At 40.5% G+C, this 19,820-nt stretch overlaps 1 protein-coding gene across 2 annotated transcripts in view; it reads right to left on the reverse strand.

Annotated features, from left to right (window-relative positions):
• Positions 1-1,959: 1,959 nt before the first annotated feature.
• Positions 1,960-19,820, reverse strand: part of KIAA1324L (KIAA1324 like) — a 50,644-nt gene continuing 32,783 nt past the window's right edge. For both annotated transcript variants that reach the window (XM_026862461.1, XM_026862451.1), the window contains 9 exons: positions 19,393-19,656; positions 18,333-18,506; positions 16,699-16,888; positions 12,681-12,777; positions 11,356-11,457; positions 9,070-9,196; positions 8,125-8,303; positions 7,028-7,193; positions 1,960-4,048 (listed from right to left, as the gene is read on the reverse strand). In XM_026862461.1, coding sequence (XP_026718262.1) covers positions 3,989-4,048; positions 7,028-7,193; positions 8,125-8,303; positions 9,070-9,196; positions 11,356-11,457; positions 12,681-12,777; positions 16,699-16,888; positions 18,333-18,506; positions 19,393-19,656 — 1,359 coding nt within the window. In that variant the 3' untranslated portion in view covers positions 1,960-3,988. The remainder of the gene's footprint in view (positions 4,049-7,027; positions 7,194-8,124; positions 8,304-9,069; positions 9,197-11,355; positions 11,458-12,680; positions 12,778-16,698; positions 16,889-18,332; positions 18,507-19,392; positions 19,657-19,820) is intronic.

The raw sequence follows: 19,820 nt of genomic DNA on the forward strand, positions 1-19,820 counted from the left end.
CAAAACTCTCAGAAGTCACTCTTTGCATGTCTTTTATTCAAGCAAACACACATCCATACAACCTCACTTTGGCTTTCAGGTGCTGTTAGAGCAGCCTCACAGCACATGGGACCTTAGAGTTTTCTTCCTGATGAGGTCCACCTCTATATATACAGAGAAATAACCAAAACACAGTAGCAGTTTATGGTCAACGCAATTCTTATGTCTCCCTCGTTCTTGCTGCATTCAGGGTGGACACATCCAACCACGTGACTGGGGTGTCACCATACACTGTGACACACTCTGTATATTTTAGGATGAGCCTGACCTCTTATTATTTCTGCTCATATCTCTTTATGTGCTTGCCAAAGAAACACAGTTCACAAGCACTCAAAAGCAGCCAGAAATAAAAACAAGGGGATCCAGTGATAGAAGTATGCAAGGGGAAAGACTAAGAGAGAACACCACCAAAGATAAGCAGAATTTCCTAAGATTTCCCCTGAGGTTATCATTCTGTTACATTGCCTAGGTAGATATTTAGGGCCTCCATGCTTCATGATCTGGAGCAACCAGCAGCATTCCTTGCTTAGGAAGAAATGCCATCCCTATTGGTGTGTCAGCACCACTTGTAGCTGCTTTTACTCTTACACTGAAGAATTTGTGTTGGCCACTGCTGGAGATGAGTCAACAACCACTGGCTTCTAAATGACAACATCTGCTGCTATCTTGTCTGATTATAATCAAGTATCTTGATTTTATGGGTACTACTGGCTCTGGTAGGACTGACAAGACAAAAACTGCAAACTTTCCCCTTTACTAATGAAGAGTCCCAGAATCTCTTTTTCAAGAGCAAATAGTTAAATCCTTCCTTTGAACAAAGATGACAGCTCCTTGAAGCTACCCAGTAACTTCCCATGGTGGGTCTAAGACACTTCATTTTCAAAACCTAGACTCTTAATCAATCACATTATGCATTACAAACATCAACCAGGATAATCAGAGCCAAGATAGAATACATTCTTTGCACATTTCCCCACTAGCAAGCACTCTCAAAAGCTGAGACAATAACATTGTGCTAATTTGCCAATAATTTATACAGACAACACTAAAATGTGCTTAATCCTCAAAGAGATTCGGTTGCTTGACTCCAGATTTCAAAGAAAAGCATGCAAATGCAGCAATAAAATGCATTCCATTTAATCGAGTGAACACATAACAGACTGATTCACATTGGTTTATGGCATCAAATAAGTTTCTGATCTGCTTCCTTGTGGGAGAAAAGGGAGAGGCTGTTGTAAGTAAATTTTGGCAGAGTACTAGAAGAGGTCACAGACAACTGATTTCTTAATGAAGTGTTAAAAGCTTCCAAAATTTGCCTCTTATGGGAAAATGGAAACTTCCCCTCTCTACTATTTCTTTAACAGAAAGAAAAGAATAGCAGAAGTTAGCTAGCATATGCCAGTTTTAACTTGCTTAGTTATTGGAAAATGCAATTTTCTTGTTTTAAGGTAAAGTCTACACTATTGGTTTGTATCCCACTATGTCAGCATTGCACCAGATATGCTATTAGATTGCCTGGAAGAATTGTCAACAATATCATGACAAACCATTTGGAAGCAGAGATGAGAAGGGTCATACAGCAAAGTCTGTCAGAGCTGACAAAAAAATTCCACTCTCTACTTTATTTGGAAATTAAAAGGGAAAGAGATGGGAATCAAACAAACTCTCTGTGGTATTGTCAAATTAAATATAGTTAATAAAAATTAAGATATTTTGATGCTGCAGCGATATGGGTCCAATGATGAAAGAAGAAACAATGTTCTGGAGAATTAACTGTAATTATGGCCTGGAAAACATATGGAGAGAGAAGAGAAAAAATTAAAGGAGATGTAGACAGGTGCAATTTGATGGCAGTGAAAAGCTCTGGCCACCACTGCAGACCTGCAATGTTTAGGAAAGGCTGCAGTTACACCAAACATCTGAAGTCTAAAATTTCAAATATATTTTGACTTTATTTTATGAATGTCCATCAGATATATATCTTTGATGTTACAGCACACTAGTTGAATAAAAATCAACAACATAAAAACCCTCTTCATAAAAGATCCAAGAAGTGAAATCCCAAAGCCATAACCAATTACTTTGTGAGCATATATCATCTTTGACAACCATATATAAATGACATCATGACAACAAATACAATGTACAATAAGTGTGCAATGGTACAAAATATACAAAAAGGAATGTGTATTTAATATACATTCAACAATACCCCATAAAAATCTTTGCTGGGAAAGTGAAGTGCCTTTTCAAGAACAACAAAAAATGTACACCACTTCAGTTAAGATGCCTGATGTATCTCCCATCAAAAGAGTAAAGCCTGTGTTCTTTGACTGGAGATATAAAATAACTGAGCTGAATTTTTCCTAAAGAAGAAAAAAAAAATCTAAACTTCATAAAATTTTTGTCCACATATGTAGTATAATAAAATATTTAGAATGCAGAAAATTCATTTTAATTTAAATTTTACTTAAAAGTGGGCCCTCTTTTATTGATAGATCTAGCTCAGTCATATAAAATCAAAAATCTCTATTACTTACAGCAAAAAGACCATTTCTGCTCATGTGTCTGTTCTGGTTTTAATGCATTCTACAATTCACATAATTTTGCTATAATGGAAATATGAGTCTGACCAGAGGTCAATACAAGAATCGTTCCTCATTTTCTCCTGGCTCTAGAAAAGTCTTGCATAATTTTACTGAAATATTTTTTGCCTAAGTTTCAGATTCCTTTGAGTTTGACCTCAATGGGAATTTCAGGAAATTATTACAGTGGTTATTATGAAGATCACATGCTTATAATGTGTCTGATTTTATGAAAAAGTGCACCTATCCTCCAGTTTTCAAGGCACAATTTTGTGCCTTTCTTCCAAAGCAGATACCTGCACTGACAGCAGAAAGCATTTGGATACTGAGCTGTGCAAGTACGTAACCCATGTGCAGCTCTGCTGGGCATCCATCTTCATTCCTCGTGTGGGTTCAGGAATCAAGGTGGCCAAGTATTTCTAATAAGCCTCTCAACTGACAGAGCTGATCCCCGATTTCCAGAAGTAGAGATTCTTGCTTTACCTCCAGAGTTCAGGCTTTGTTGGTCTGCAACCCAAGGGAAAGGTGACGTATTGGCAGCCAAATGGAGGGTACTGAAACTGCCATGACCTCTCTTGAAAGAACAAGCTTCCACAGAGAGGGACAAGTGCGACTTGCACTGTAGATATCACTTTCCTTCTCCTTATATAGTTTGGGTCTGCTATTGCCTGTAAACTCATGTGCCCAGACCTACAATTCATACAGCAGCAGTTAACACATTTAAATTTAACTGCAACAGGTTTTACCCCAACACTGATGACCATGACTTAGGCATCAGAATGGGTTCAACCTGCAGGTGCCACACCATGCCTCTTGTATTAGAGGCCAACACAGATCATCCAGCCCTTCAAAGCATTAAATTCAAAAGGATTTTACAAAGTTCAAAACTCACCTGAGGCTCATTCTGAGTACCAATCACATTCTGATTCTAAGAGACTCATTGTTATGCTACTAAAGGACAATACACAACCTTTGCAGGTTTCGAGCCTCTCTGAAAATCATTTCTTACGAATATGTGTAGAAGGAGTGATAGGAAATGAAAGGTACCTAGAAATCATATGGCATGCCTAAGCAATTCCCAGGTGAATGAAAAAATTCATGTTATTTGCAGTATGTATATCTCTTCCTGAGTTGAATTTCACTCCCGATATGGAATCCAAGCATCTGCTTTCTTTTTTTGGCAAGGTACTCAATCACATGGTAAGGCAATCCAATTTTCTGGTTTGCTTCCTGTCTTCTTTTCTCCTAAATGGCCAACCATTTCTCACCAAGATCACCACTACAATGTGTGCCAGAATATGTTTAAAATATGGTCCTGTAAAAATAGAAATTAGGTTTGTTTCTTTGAAGGCAGCATTAATTCTTCATATATTCTGGGATCTTGAAGATTTCAGCTGAACAGATTCAAAATGATCTTCCTTCTCCTGCAACAGAAAAGACAGGTTCCCATCAACTGGGATTCATCAAATTCACTCCAAACAATTATTACAGTCACTTCTTCTCTTAATATCTCCAGAGCAGCCTTTGTCAAAGACTTTGCATTATTTCTACCACATTCATTAAGTGCATGGTTTGACCCTTTATTATTTAATAACAATACTAATTCTGTAAAAATTTGCAAAATCGATAAAATTATGCCATATATATTGCTCATGGTACATTAGAGGGCACAGGGAAAGTCTGCATTTCATAGTATAGGACAGGTGATTAGAGATGGGGAATTGCAGGGTAATCGTATCTATGGTTATTATTACTTATTAATGTGTTTCCTACAACAAATAAAATGGAACAAAGTGTATGAACATGTGCGCCACTGCTTTGTTCCTGGATTCCCATCCCATCTCCAAAAGCAGTCTACAAATCCTCTGCCATCTTAAAAATCAGGGCTGGAGGATTGAATTTGCTTTCTGCTTTTATTTGCTGGGTGACAGCCTAGGCCATCTGGCCAGAAGGCATCAGGGTGAGAAGTGTGGACGCACGCATTACTGCGTGTGTGAACAACCCAATGGTCCATGCAGAGCCAATGAATAAAGGAGCCCTAATAAAACCACTCACCAGAAAATGCTGGTTCTTGCTTCATGTACCTACCTTTTGTACTTGTTGATGTACCCAATCAGTTTGGAAACTATGTTAAACTAACCTCATGATCTGATCTGTAAAGCCGTCTCGCTCAGATCAGGACAGCCTAGTGCAGATGTGAGAAAGAGCAGAGGAGAAAACTGTCCTACACTACTCTGCTGCAGACTATATATTTCTTGTTCTGATAGACCTGGCATTGTTATGCTGGAGACAACAGATGGAACTAGAATAGCCTTAATGTGAAGTAGTTTCATAATTCTTCACCTCCTATATTCTCATTAAAAATAACAATCATTTCTTTCTATATTACAGGCCTAGCCCTTAATTCCTTGGGTACTCAAAACCACTAATAGCTTGAGATGTTTTGCTTCACAGAAATGCCACTGCCTGGAGCTTGAACATAGAGTTAGGATACTTCAGATTTTACTTTCTCTCTTAGTTTACATTTCTCTTTTTCTCCCCTGTTTTTCTCCATATATTTCTTCCATATTTTATATGCATGTGCAGCAGGAGATGAATTTCCTCATCTTTTGCATAAATGAAAACAGAAGCCTATAACAGTTGTTTGGAGAAATATATATTAAATTCCATTTATCTGCAAGGATACAGGACACAGATTTCAGTAAGCTAATGAGGTACTGGAAGCTGAGTTTGCCAGCTATGATTATCTAACAGGAAAAAAGGAACCAGCTTAGAAATATCTGACAGGCTTGTTTTAAAAGGAGAGAATACTCAGGGAGCCTGCTCAAAAAACCTCTTTTTGAGTCCAAATTCAAGTGGTCTGAATACTGAAGTACTAAAGCTTACTTTAAAAAGAAAAAAAAAAAACCAAACTCTTCTCCCACACTCTTGTCTCTATACTTCTAATCAGGAAGGAGCCACTTGTTTATGCTGCAAATGGAGTCAGCAAAGCTTTTACACTTATCAGGCATACAGCAAAAAATGACTCTCACCAGCAGCACTGGTCATCATGCTCAGCCACAGCCAAAAAAAAAAAAAAAAAATCATCAGTATTTCAAAGTCCTTCCCTATAGGATTCAAAATGGAATCAACTTCCATTTTTGCAACACCACCACAAAATTTGATGTGATTTGATTTTATTTACATTTTCAATATTCTCAATATTGAATTAAGAATTAATATTGAGTTTCTGCCCCTTTCCACAAGGAACAATATTGATTTTGCAAGACAAATGGTCAGGCTGGGGTCAAGGGGAAGTTCCGCATATTAGCTGTGTAAGGGTAACTTCTCCTAGGAGGGAGATCTGGGGAGCAGGCAGCATGTAAAGAGGACACCAGTCTACTAAAAAAAAGTGAAAGAACAAAGAGAAGAGCAAAATAAGGGAAAAGAAAGAAGACACATGGGTTTTAATTACACTGGACTCAATCACAGAAAGGCAAAAAAGGAATACAAGAATAAAATGATCAAAATTCAACATTCTGAAATCTTATTTGGACAAGAAACAAGAGAGTGACTTTTTAAAATAATTTATTATTAGACCTTTTAAGAAACCCTCCTATTTTCAAATAATCCACTTCAGCAAAGCTGTTTGAAAGAGAAAATGTCATCCACCTTTATCCTGATCATAACAGACGCCCCACCTGGACTCCCTTAAAGACAACACTACCCTTCCCAATGTCTTCAAGGCATTTGGAATAAAGACCAAAGTGCCTGCAGGATCTACCATGATGGTCCTCTGTTGCTCCTCTCAGAAATGTTCAAAGGACACCAAAGACCTTTGTGCTATGAACTCAGACGTGCACCAGCCTACATCACGTGTGCTGCAGAAAAAAAAATGCTTTTTGCTGTTGCTTCGCACTGAAATGGAGGAGGTTGTTGTGTTGGGTAACAGACTGTAGCTGATGCCTCCTCTACAACTGCATCCTATAGCCCTCAAAATTATGGTTCTCAAGTCAGCCATGAAGCCAGCCCAGGTGAGTTGTAAGCAGCCAAGTGGTGGCTGTGTTCCCAGTGTTAGTTTTCTGTATCTATAATCCCTGTGTTTGCCTCAGCAATGGAGGTGTCTGGTAGGAATCCAGGCAGAGAGGTTCCCCTCACCATTAACTACTCTTTTTAGGAATCACCCATACAATAAAGAATGCTACTGAAATTTCTCTGCAAAAGAGAGCCTTTACCCAATACCCTGCCACATTTTTTATCATTATCCATCCTGTGGATTTCAGCAGATTGACTGTGGACCGGGTGAAGCGTGCATGGCAGGCTGCACAAAGCACTGTGCAAATTAGCATCAAAGCCTCATCACATCCAGCAATAAATAATGGTAATAATTATTTCTAGTATTAATAGCAGCAATTACTACTCACCTTCGTTGCTAAGGACTTGAGCTTCCCCAGCAATGACTGCTTATTTGAATATACTATTTCTTCTTCATTATCTTCTCCTTCCATTATAGCACAGCTGTCAGCAGCTGGCAGCTCACACTCTTTTGAGTTTGCTGTCATCACTAATTTGGAATATTTATACTCCAGCCTGAAGATATAAAGCCAGACAGGCATAGATTTTTTTTATAAATGTCCATATTCAAAGCATTTGCAATTTAGATTATCTGCAGTCCTTCCACATAGTTACTTCAGATGTATTTACTGGAAATTAGGTACTTTTCAATCATTAAAAATGTGTAACCAAAATAGTATTAACCATACATCGAGCTCCTGCTCTCCAGATTATTCCTCTATCCTTATAAAAGAGACATGTTTTCCAAAAAGACCACAAGTATGTCAAGAAGATTTCCTGCATGAAGAAGTGCAAACTGTGTGCTGGTTGGGGCAACAGCAGGTTCGGCCTGTATCAGAATCTGCATCACACTTCTGTCCAAGGAGGTTATGGGGAAGAAGAGAGATGTGTAACAGTGTGTGGTAGGAGGCAGCAAGAGGTGAGGACCGTGATACTGGAGTCTGGATTTGGTGAAGCTGGCTGTGCTACCGGGTGATGAAATCCCACGAAGGTGGAATCATGTTTTGAAAGCTTATGGCATGAGATCTGGGAAGCAGAGGACAATGGGGATGGGAAAGAGTCTGTATGTTCAGTCTGAGAAGCAGGGATCTTCTGGGTGTGTACCAGACATGTCCTGGCAAAATAGACCTAAGCAAGAACCCTATTTTAACCCAGCTGAAAGGGACTAATTAGATTACAGAGATATCCTTTTGGTCTTTAGACCTTGAGAGAGCCATGTTGCTTCAGGACCTAAGGTCAACAGTTCCTGCTGGGAAATTATGCCATAACAAAGTACTGTGGATTTTCTACATTTTCCTCACTAGCATTTTTGAGAGCCACTGCTTGCAGAAGAAACCTCAGCTTGGTGGATTACACTGTCATAAGGTCAGGTCCATGAAATGTCTTTCTGTCCGCTACATCAAGCTTTTAGCTTACTTATATATGGAAAAGAAATTTCAGTACTTACTTCTGATTCTTCTTCCAAAAATAGCAGGTCAAGGCTATGAGCAGAACAGCAGTGAAAGCACCAACACCAGCTCCAACTTTTAGCCAAAAATCCACTGTTTCACAAGTGCTGGTTCTTTTTTCTGGCAAGGGAACTCCTTTAATGCAATGCTTTGGCTCATTCCATACATACAAGGTTTCCTTTCAAACAGAAAATCGAAAGCACCAGAAAGTGAGCCGCTTGTAGGAAAAGAGAGAACTATCTGGAGTTGAAGAAAACAAGCTGGCTTGAGGTAGAAAGGTTAGACATCTTTTCAATGAAGGCAAACCAAAACATGTACCTCATGTCTTCAGACTAGTTACTCAATTGTCCCCTTGATAGTGCCTGAGGGTTCAGGCACAGCAAAAGGATTTCCTCTCCCACACTGCTTTTCACCTGGCACAGTGTGGGTTGGACAGCAATTGTGAATGCGTTGTGCCTGCATTAGAGCTGTTGATCAACAGGACAGTTCTGAACCTGTGAAAGGACTTCCTAATATTCGCCTAGAGAAGGCATCAGCAAAAATTCTGGAAGCAAGGAGGATGAATTTCTGAACTGAAATTCGGAATCCTTTCCTAGCCTGCCCCTGATGTTTATGGCTGTTGAAGAACTGAAGCCCTTTGGACACTCTATCCTTCACAAATAACTTGCCAGCATGTATGAATGCATACGGACTTCACATCCCCATCCACAGAGCTAGTCAGCACAAGCCAGCTCCCCTCGAGGAACCACACTGCCATTGGCACAAATATCTCTGTGTTTCAACACAGCCCCTCACCAATAAGACATGCATCCACCCATCTCAGAGCCTGCTCTGAGATTTCCCAACTCTACCTGCATTTAAATATTGAGTTGGACACCAAAGTTCAACAGAGTCCAAGTTGTACCCAAATGAACCCATCTGACTTGGAGACATGGGTCCTGTACCTGAAATCCTTTTTTGCAGGCTCCCTCAATCTCGTGGTAGTCTTGCTCCGTGCAGAGAGGGCAGGCTTCTGCACTTTCCCATACAAAGTAGAAAGTGCATCCATCGCAGGTCCCTGCAGGGCATGAGCTAGGAGGAGAGCAAAGCTTAGTTATCACTTATTAAACACTCTAGGGTTCACATCCTCGCTCCACATTCTGCTGCTGGGGATTGGTGCATAAAACAAATGGGTAAATATCCATCAAGTCAGCAGATGGAAAAATCTGGGGGAAGAATTTTTCCCAGTTCATAAAACGCTTTCTCAAGTGAAAACAGATGCTAGGCTGTCAAAGGTCTGAAATAACAGTTTAGTTCCTGGCAGTGAGTGCTACTCATGCACCTACGATGAAGAGGAGAGAAAGAACTAAGCCTTGGAGACCAAAAGAACTACTCCAGCATTCCCCCAGCATGGGCTAGCCCAGCAAGCACCTCTATCACTGTTCTCCCGCACCGGGTGACTGTTCCACATGACTGCTGCTATCTGGTCCCTGCTATTGTTCTAATGCTGTCTGGGTGATTTCATCCATATGGAATAGACTTGTCCTGTCATGGTTAATTACTAGACGGATGTTCACCAGTTAATGAAGAGGTAACAGCTTTTCTTAGTCTAAGAGAGACTAATAACCCTATTTTGCATTCAGTCTGCAGAAGAAAGTTGTATTGGCAATAGCAGGACATTCACGCAGCTTTTGTTACTGACAATTACATCAGGTCTAATAGCAGCAGTGGCCAAAAGTCCACACAAGAAGCTAGGTCATGTAAATGTGAAATATATCCATAGAGAAAAATTGATTTAATTTTTTTTTTCTATATCATCTGGAAAACTGTCATCCTGATCTGAAGGAATGAAAAATCCACAGCCCTAATATCCTGAATTGAATAACTGACGACTGTCCTCTATGGATTATGGAACATTTTTTCAATGTACATGTCAAAAGCATTGACAGACCTTTTCTCCTCAACCTCTTTCATTTGATACTGTCCCTTCATGTGATAATAAACACCATGTCTGGAGGATCAAGGAGTTACATGCAGTATTATTTGACATGTATCGGATATCTCACTGTTTGAAAATAGCTGTCTGACTGCTGAGCTAACCAAAGGGAGCTAGGAAGGGAGAGATCAAAAAGAACTGAGATAAGGTACATCATGTCAGCCATGTGCCATTTCTGCCCATGCTCACACTTTTAAAAGCAAGGTCGGTTTCTCCTCCCTCACTACTGGTGAGTTAACACAGCTCACATCATGTTTAACCTACAACACTAGAAGGACACCTGGAGGGTTTTCACATGGCAGCTGATAATGGTTTGTTTCCCAGCATAACTAGTGTGTCAGGTCCCTAAGAAATTGGGGTAAGCTTCTCCAAAGTTGTTCAGACGTGAATTGCTCATCCATCACCTGTGAAGTAGATGTCTCTGCCTTCATTCAAGAGCATGGGTCACCTGTCCCAAGGGACAGGGACCAAAGAGGATCCCACACTTCTCACAGTGTTAGCTTTTGGGAAAAGGACTTAGCTTTTGGGAAGGAGCATGGGTGAAAGGGTGACCAGCAGATTTATAGCAAGGTCCAAACAGAATAAGATGGGCCTTGATGGGCAAAGAGGAGGGTTATAAGGGTTGAAGGGAACTTCTGAAGAATCACACGGTGTTGATACAGAGTAATAGAATTCTTTTACTTTTTTTTTTTATTTTATTTTATTATTTTTCCCCCTGCAACCTGTCAGGTGCAGCCATAAACAGGACTTTGGAAGAAAGATGCTTTTTTTTGACAGAGTCAGGGCTCACATAAGCATTGCAATAGCAGATTTTAGAGTTACTAGGACAGATTGCTCTTTTTCAAAAAAATCACTTTGTCCACAGCCACCGCTATAGATCAAGGAAGAAAAACTACCTCTCAAAGCCATAACTAGGCCGTTTTGATCAGGAGGCCAAAGATTAAAACAAGGAACTGAAATAAAGAAGTGGAGATAAGAAAACATCACTACATTTTCTTTCCGCTTTAAGCTTGGAACAACCTACCTGACCTCTAACATCTCTCACCACAGAGTCTAAACACAGACCAGTTGGTCTGCTGGGAGGTGATGGACACACATATACTTCATCTGGGAAAAACGAGTGAGACCTACTGGGTGGCTAATGAGGGAGAGAGAGTTTCTCATTGCTCTTGTCTAAAATTACTAATGAGTTTTGCAAAGATTACCTGAGGATAAAAGGCTTTTTGTCACTACTAGAATACAAATACATGTATACCTGGGCACAGAAAGCTCTCCTTGGTCTGGTTTGTTGGGGTTGCATCTCATTGTCACAACAGTTGCGCGGCCATTTTCACAGGAGGTTGTCACTGTTGAAGACCTAACGTCAAACAAGAGGAGAAATGTACTATGTTTCCACTACTGCAAATACCTGTTGCTCTTTCATAGGTCTTTGTCCATTCATGCAACTGCAATGCTAAAGAAATACCCATTACCACAGCACTTTTGCCTTTGTCAGATGGAAATAAAAAAAGGAGCAACAGAAGTAGGTAGGTTTCACCCCTTCATATAAATCTCAAAGTGCTCAGAGATGCTACTCAAGGAACTGCTCTGTTTTTCTAGCTAGTTTGAATTCTGCTGAATCAAGGAATAACCCTGCCCACAAAACAGAATACAATGATTAAAAAAGAGAACCACAGGTGTTGTGGTTGTTGTATTAGTCTGCTGAGAGTTTATGATGGCTCACTCCTTGCCTAGCAGTCTGAGAATCACGCTGTCCTGAAACAGCACAAGGCAAAGGGGATTCAAAAAATGGACCTAATTCCATGAGAAACATTATAAGCCAAGTTCATGATATACTCAAAATAGGGTCAGTGGTGTGGGGTTCAGTTTGCAGAATCAAACATGTAATTTAAGTATTCACATATGCATAAAGTGCTAATATCTAAAGTGCTATATATAGCCAGTTAAGATCTATCACTAAAGCCAAGAGAAACTAGAGAGCTAGTCAGTAGAACAAATACAGGTATGTGCCTTAAAATAAGCTGAATAGCCCCACAGGGTCCAGATTCCAAGCTTAGAAACCCCGTTCACATGAAGACACCAGCATGTAAACTTCCTAAATGAGGTGATCTTTGAGCTGATTCTTAGCCAGGCTGAGGTATTCTCTTTATGGAGGAAAGTGGAGAATAGGAGAAGCACACTAGTAACTATGCAGATTGGAACAATTATTTTTAACCTCGGTTAGTTCAGTTTTGTAACATCAAATTAAACACAAATACATGTGAAAGAAAATATGCAATGGGAAGTGGACATATCAAAGCCATATATGAGAAATTATGGAAAGGAACATGACACTGGAAGTGGCACCTGGAGGAATCAAAGCTCTGGTAGCACTCTCTACAGATCAAGTGTAATTTAGATTTGAGTAAACAGTGTTTGTTGACTTCATAAGATGTTTTTCAACATGCCAATCAACATCAGCCAGATACTGATTAAGATGATAAAGATTAAAGGTAGATTAAAGATCTCCCCTCACAGTTTTACTTCCCTTTAAACAAATGAAGAAATTTGATGTACCGATATACAGGACTTTTTACCTACTTGTAAAAGAAATGCACATCAGGTATTTTGATTGGAGAGGGAGGAAACATATCTGTCTTGATATTGATATTTTCCAGCATTGTTTCAACAGTAGCTCCTAAAATATGAGAGGAGAAAAAAAAAAAAAAAAAGAAAAAAAAAAAGGAACAAGCTAAGAATGGATTTCTGAAGGGATCACATACAACATTTTCTCAGTCTGAAGTATCTGAAATATATGGGTGTCACTTAATAGCATTTAATGGCATTACTATACATTATACACTTTTCTTCTAACTACGATTTGCAGATTTGAACATTCCTCGTACAGTCTGATTTCCTCATACAGACATAACGAAAAATGAATAAAACAACACCAGTGTAAGTAAATTTTGTTCTTTTGTATGAACTTAAAGCGATCACGGGATATTACAGAATCATAAAAGAATTGGTTGGGAAAAGATTGCTGAAGATATCTGATTCAATCAGCTGTTCAAAGCATATGCCTTGAATGTATAACCCTAACACATCAAAACCGTGCAACACCCTGAGCAAACTGCAGTACTGTGGGAGAAAAACTGGAAGATGCAATGACAATATTCAGACGGATTATGGAGTCGTAGTCAAGCCTTAATGTCACATTTTAGAAAAAATGGAACAACACAGGTTACACAGATCTGCATGGATTTTGGAGAAGACTTGAAAAAGAGGAAAATTCAAGCAAGGAAAGTTCTTAGAGATCCTTCCAACGCCGTGAACCAAAGAACACAGAAAATATTGGTTGCTGCACTGCAACATTTCAGAAGAAAAGGGAGCTGTACAAATGGGATAGGCTGCATTCTTCTAGTGAGGTGAAAAATTGCTAGAACAGCAAGAAAAAGTGGTAGTAGCCAGCAACTGGCAGCAAGATGGGAAAGACTGAAGAAAATAAGTTTTCCACTTGTTTTTGCAACAGTTCAGTCTAACTGAATTCTTAGGACTTTGACTTGACTTTGATTAACTGTCATTACATTTGAGAGGACAATTCACACAGCTGGAAAATCCATGTCTGGTTATAACCCTTTTAGGTACATGTAGTAGAGGACAAAGGTGACAGTTTGCACTAGACACCACAACCTGGTGTAGGACGAGTCAGAGCCAGGGACTGTGAAAGCACACGGATCAATGCACTCAGTAACATCGCTCAGGAGGGCTTGCAGGTGAGGTATAGCTACAGAGCATCACATCAACAGGCGGAACAAAATGAGCTGTGGTGTAGCAACCATCAGTGCAGTGCAGAAAGATGTCGGGTTATTGTGGAGGGGCCTCTGTTCTGAGAACATACGCTGACATCAGCAAGGATGATCATTTCCTCTCATCAAAGACATTGCATCAAACACAGGGTAACTAAAATTGGGATTGCAACACAGTTAGTTACTCACTAGACTGGAAGATGATAGCTCCTTAGGACCTTATATTCAAGAGGCAATGAAAGAATATTCCCCACCAATATGCAGTACCATACAGATGGCATCTCAAAGTGTAGTTTCTCAAAAATAAGAACACTGGAAGCAAAATCAAGTGTGTGGGGAAAAAAAAAAAAAAAAAAAAAAAAAAAGTCATTCTTCAGAGGATATTAATTATAAGGCTAAAAAGCCACAACAACTCTCTCAAGAATGACAATAGCTTTGACTAAGAGTCCACATTGGATCAGAACAGCGGTAAAAGAGCAATTCAAATAAAAATATTGTTATGAGCTTAATGGAGGGAGAATAGAGAATCAAATAAAATCAAAAGTTATGAGTTACAGAAAAATGATAATGAATGCTAAAGACTTCAGGGAAAAGCCTGTGTTTGGCAGTAATAGAAAAATTATAAGTTTGCAGATTTTTTAGAAATACTAGAAATAAAAGTACATCTTATGGATAGGAAAGGCAAAATCCAACCATTTTAAAATGTAAAAATTGTGATAAAGAAAAGTTAGCAGAAGAGCTTGATATCTATTCTCTCTATTGGGAAAAAATCAGGCCTACTTGTTTTCCAAGACAATGACTGAACACCTCATTCCTTCAGCGGCAGGAGAGAATATTGGCATCTACTTGGCATGCACACTTATAAACTAGCAAACCCATACTTAAGAGTGACCTTTAACAGAGCTTTTAATGATAGTAAAATGTCAAAAGACTGATGGAGAGGGGATATGGTAAGCCAAATTACAATGTAGCTAACACGAGGAGGCCAAATATCAAGAATGTTAAGTGGAAGATGGGTTTCACTTAATGAATAGATACATAATGAGTGATAGTCAACATGAATTTATGGGGAACATCTCCTGTTGAACAATCTGATTTCATTCCTTGAATGCTTATGAATTTGGTTGCTAAAGAGAATTATGTAAATTTATCAAGTATTTCACTAATTACCACATGAGATTCTGATTTAAAAGTTAGCAGTATAGTATCAATTAAACGGACACTCTGCATTAAACATTATTTAACTAACTAATTATAAAATTATCTGGCCATGAGAAATTGTCATCAAATGTGGTATGTCTCCAGGCTTCTCGAGGCATTGGTACTGGAGTCCAAAAATGGAAGATTATCATCAGGGATCTGCAAGTAGCTATATAATAGCTGCTGGTAAAGTGTGTAAATGAGACAAAGATTAAGAGGAACAGAAATAAAATACAGAGAAACTTGGTTCACTTGGTACGCTGGTCCCAATTGTACTAAACATATTTTAGTGCAGAGAAGTGCAGCAAGAGATGAAAGCCCGTCCTGAGGAAGAGAGATTACCCCTTGGAAACTAACTCTGAAACAAGATTTAGCGTGGACATCAGATCCAAGAAGCCATCATGAAATCCCAGGAGTCTGGAGAAAGAAGGACTCAGGGATTCCATCCTTGCATGTAAGTACAAATACAGAAGTGATTTTTATTGCCATTATAGTGAATTAAATACTGGAATCCTATTCCATTCTGAAGCCTATGCTTTAAGAAAATATAATAACAAGTTACAGACGCTTCAGAAAGAGCTCCAAAAATTATTCAGATGCTTGAGAGAAATACATGATAGCAAGAGAATTAGAAGAACTTGGTCTAGTTAGTTTATCAGAAGAACAGACTGGGGAGGATGCAATGATTCCAGTACACACCATATATTTCTCCAAAGAGGAAATTGTAGGTGTGAAAGGGATAAAGAGTAACAAGAAGCAAGAGATGAAAGCTGAAGTCAGGCAAATTCAAACAGGAAACGAGTCTGCTTTAAAGCAAAATACAGAGACAGTGTTTGACCAGTGGAAAAAAAAATACCAATGACTGTGGCAAAGCTTTTCTTTCTGGCAGTCTTAAAAGTCCAGGTTGAATGCTCTTCCAAAGACGTGCTTTTGTCAAACATGAGTTTCTGGGCTCAGCGCCAGGGAGAAAGTACAAACACTCAGTGCCTGTAATGGATAGGTGAGCAGACTAAATGACTATATTGTCTAATCTGGCCTCAGACTCTGGGAACTTGTGAGTCAGAGCAATGCAAGACTTAATGATGTGCACGGCCCCATGCTGCCCTAAGCCTTCTCCTTCCTCGCCTAATTATGTCCCAGCACCAGCTTCTTCTTCTGAAATTGCCCAAGTGGGGGCTTGGCATGGACAGAAACACTTGGACAAATGTGACTACTACAGTGATTGGTCTTGCCCTGCATGAGGTGGGTAGGAAACATGAAAGAAAACCAGTGCTTTTTAATTACATTCTCCAGATTTTTGTCCCGAAATTCTGTGCACCATGGGACCCACCAGACCAAACACAGGGTAGAGTGAGTAACGTGGACATGGAAAACAAAGAATGGGGGCAGCCCTTACTCCTTCAGCCATCAGCTGAACTGAAACAGCAGCAAAAACCAATGGTGTCTGTCCAGATCTGCTTCACAGCTCGGAACAAAGCGAGACTGAATCTCAGGCTGCCCTTCCACTCTTCCCCCAAGGTAATGCAGTACTGCTGAGCTGAGAAGGATTTACTCTGCAGCCCTAAATACACAAGGGTACATCTATGATAACAATAAGACAAACCATGTACCTAAGAACCTGTCAGCAAGGCTGTTGGACTGCAGAGCCAGGGCTGTTCGGAAACCCTTGCTGTCCGACGGAATGATGGTGGACTGACAGACGAAAGCTCCCACAAAATTAGAAAAATCTTCTGATTCTGCAACCATGTCCTTCAGTGTGACATCTGTGATATTGTCAGTGCAAATAGCCATCTTCTTCCCCTGTGGACAATCAGGAAAAAATGAGGAAGATGTTGGTTGTTGATAAGACGTGGAAAAGCCTGAGAAAGGAGAGACTGCAAACTGGATGAGTTTGATTACTTCACCTTAGTAACAACTTCATATTTCTGTCATGAGAGGGACAAATTGCAATAACAAACTGTGCCACTGTGAAAGGTACGATTAAAGCCTTGTACAGACCCAGAAACATGATGTCACCTCTGGTATGTCTTAACAGAAACCTGTGTTATGAAGCACTCTTCTTTGTTTATCTTGACAGCACAGTGTTTACTTGCAGAGCATAATAAAATGGCTTGCAAAGGAAAACTCTATTTCCCTTGCCCTTAAATGATATACTGTAGAATACCTCTTTATTTGAGATTTAGTACAGATAAAATATTTTCAAAGCACAACTACATGAAATCCCTAAACAGATATACAGCCTTCAAGGCTGCATTAATGTCATGTGTCAAGACCGGTGCTAGAATCCCAGAGCAACAGCAATACAAGACAAATCACCAGACTCAGTTGTCCTGATAAAATGCCAAGCACTCACGACCTAATCCTTTGGTTGGTGGTACTGTATTACCATCGTAATACTCTGGGAAAATGAAGACCAGTTCCATGGGGGAGTGAGCATGTCTGTACCGCTGTGGATCCAGTTGCCAGCAGCTCTAAGCCAGGTGGTACTTAAACACACATTTAAGCCTAAAAGTATGCAAAACACTGCAAAGAAATGTGACTACTCATTCTCCTCAACTCATGCAAACCCTTTGGGATATGGGAAAGAGACTTCAGAACTTCACAGGGCCGAACATTAATGTAAACTACATGCATTGGCATTCATGGGACAATACACATCACCGGTACCGCTCTGAAACTTCAATTTATGTATGTCCAAGCTGCAGACAGAAAAATCTGGACTCTGGGGCAGAGACTGCACTCATGGACTAAACACATTTTTCCACCACTTTCAAAGGCTGCAGTGAAAGTCAGCAGTGAGCACCTCAGCCACTGGCAGAGAGCAGAGTGACCAGGGGCTCTGCTGACTGCAACGTTTCCAGCCAAGCCACAAGCGAAACATACAGAAAGAAGTTGGCCATTGAAAGGCTCTGACTCTTACTTGAGTTCCTTGGTGACAGCTCAAAAAGGTCAGGGTTGTGAAGTGAGTTGAAGGCACAAGAACTAAGAACAGGTAGGGCTGTGACAGGGAGTTTCTTCTGAGTGTTTCTTATACCTAAAACACTGTCATCTCTGCTCTGGAAAATCACTTGGCTGCTCAAAAGTCCTCTTGCACTGCTGAGCAAGATCCAGAGAGAAGTGTTTGCCCGATGTCAGTGACAGCTCAGCTGTCCTCATCTTGTCTCTGTATGACCCCACAGAGCATCAACATGGGCAGCAAATTAATTGGTCAGTCCCCCTGCCCCTCAACACCAGCTGAGCTTACCTCATTCCCACACAGGCTGATGTTAAAGAAGTGGAAGAACTTGGTTCCTCGGGAGGTGAAGCTGGGTCCGCTCATCAATGAGCCCACCTGGCTGAGGTTGCTAAAATCATAATTTAGGGTCTGGTTATCCTTGATGTATGACACCAAGCAGTCGCTGAAGCAGGCAGAGTGGTCCTTCAGAGAAGAAAAGGCATACGTTAAAGAGCAGTTAAGGACCAGCAGCAAACTATTCACCTGGGAGTTAAAGCAAGCAGGTGCAGACAGGACTGCTTTCTTTATTAAGGATGGAGGGGAACTTTGCCCTGTTCTGGAATTCACCTTTCCCTTAGGAGAATTCCCATTCCTGTTTCAGTCCCTTGTAATCCCATATCAGGGGTCTAATGTTCCCTACACCTGGCCTCTCTGCTGTCTGCTGCTTTAGCCAAGAAAATGCAGTTCCTTGCTTTGTTTTGTTGTGGGTGCTTTTAGGATCCAAATGTCCCAGCTTAAAGCCCTGCAGATAGACGAGAGCATGGCCTCAGTTACACTTGCATCTTGCAAAGGAAACACAAGAAACAGGGGCAGGATATGAACCCAGCTGAAGACAGGCAGAATTCAAACAAACTGGAGCAGTTCAAGTCCCTGTGCAGCTCCTTGCCAAAGGATGCTGCACATGTTAAATGTTTATCTAGGTTTAAGGGCAATTTTATGAAAGACAAACTTGTTACAGGTTTCTAAAGACACAGAAACATCATCCAGCTGAGGAAGTCTCTGAGTTTAAAGCAGCAGTAGTCTGAGACAGTTTTAGGTGGAAGTAACATACACATTTGCCACTGTCCCTAGTACAACTTCTTGAAATGAACCAATTGTGACAGTGTGGCCAATTTTATCTTCTTATTGCATATTTACAAACAGAAATTAGATTAGGGACATATTTGGAAGAGTGGGATCACTGGTTATAATTATACCTCAATGCTCACAAGGCACATACCTGTAGGAAAGCACTAAAACTGGCCCTTCGAATGCCTGTATCCCAATAAACTCTGTCTGCCCATCACTCAGAGACACATGGTTTCTGTACCTTGGTGCTCTTGCTGCCAGGCCCACACGGGATGCAGGCCTCCCTGCCGTAGACCTGGTGGATGGACAGGAAGGTGTTGTCTGGACACTCCTGGCACTGGCTGGTCTCCTTCTCAATGTAGTGTCCTGTCGGGCAGGGCACACAGGATGAGCCAGACTGCTCAGAACCCAGCGCACAGGCCCGGCAAGAAGAGGCGACTCCATCCACTGCGTTGGTCACCGTGATGGAGTAGATCTTTGCCATGTCATTGATGAACTGTCTGCTCTGGAACGAGAGCCAAGGAACCACCCTGGTGTCATCACAACATTGCACTTGGACACTCATCACAACTCTGTGCACCAGTGCACTGATTCAGGGATCGACTTATGCATGCATCTGTCTTTCACATGGATGATTTATCCACAGCTGCCTCCCAAGGGCTGCTATAC

The sequence above is a fragment of the Athene cunicularia genome (genome assembly GCF_003259725.1).
Source record: "Athene cunicularia isolate RWA chromosome 1 unlocalized genomic scaffold, athCun1 chr1_part2, whole genome shotgun sequence".
NCBI lineage: Eukaryota > Metazoa > Chordata > Aves > Strigiformes > Strigidae > Athene > Athene cunicularia.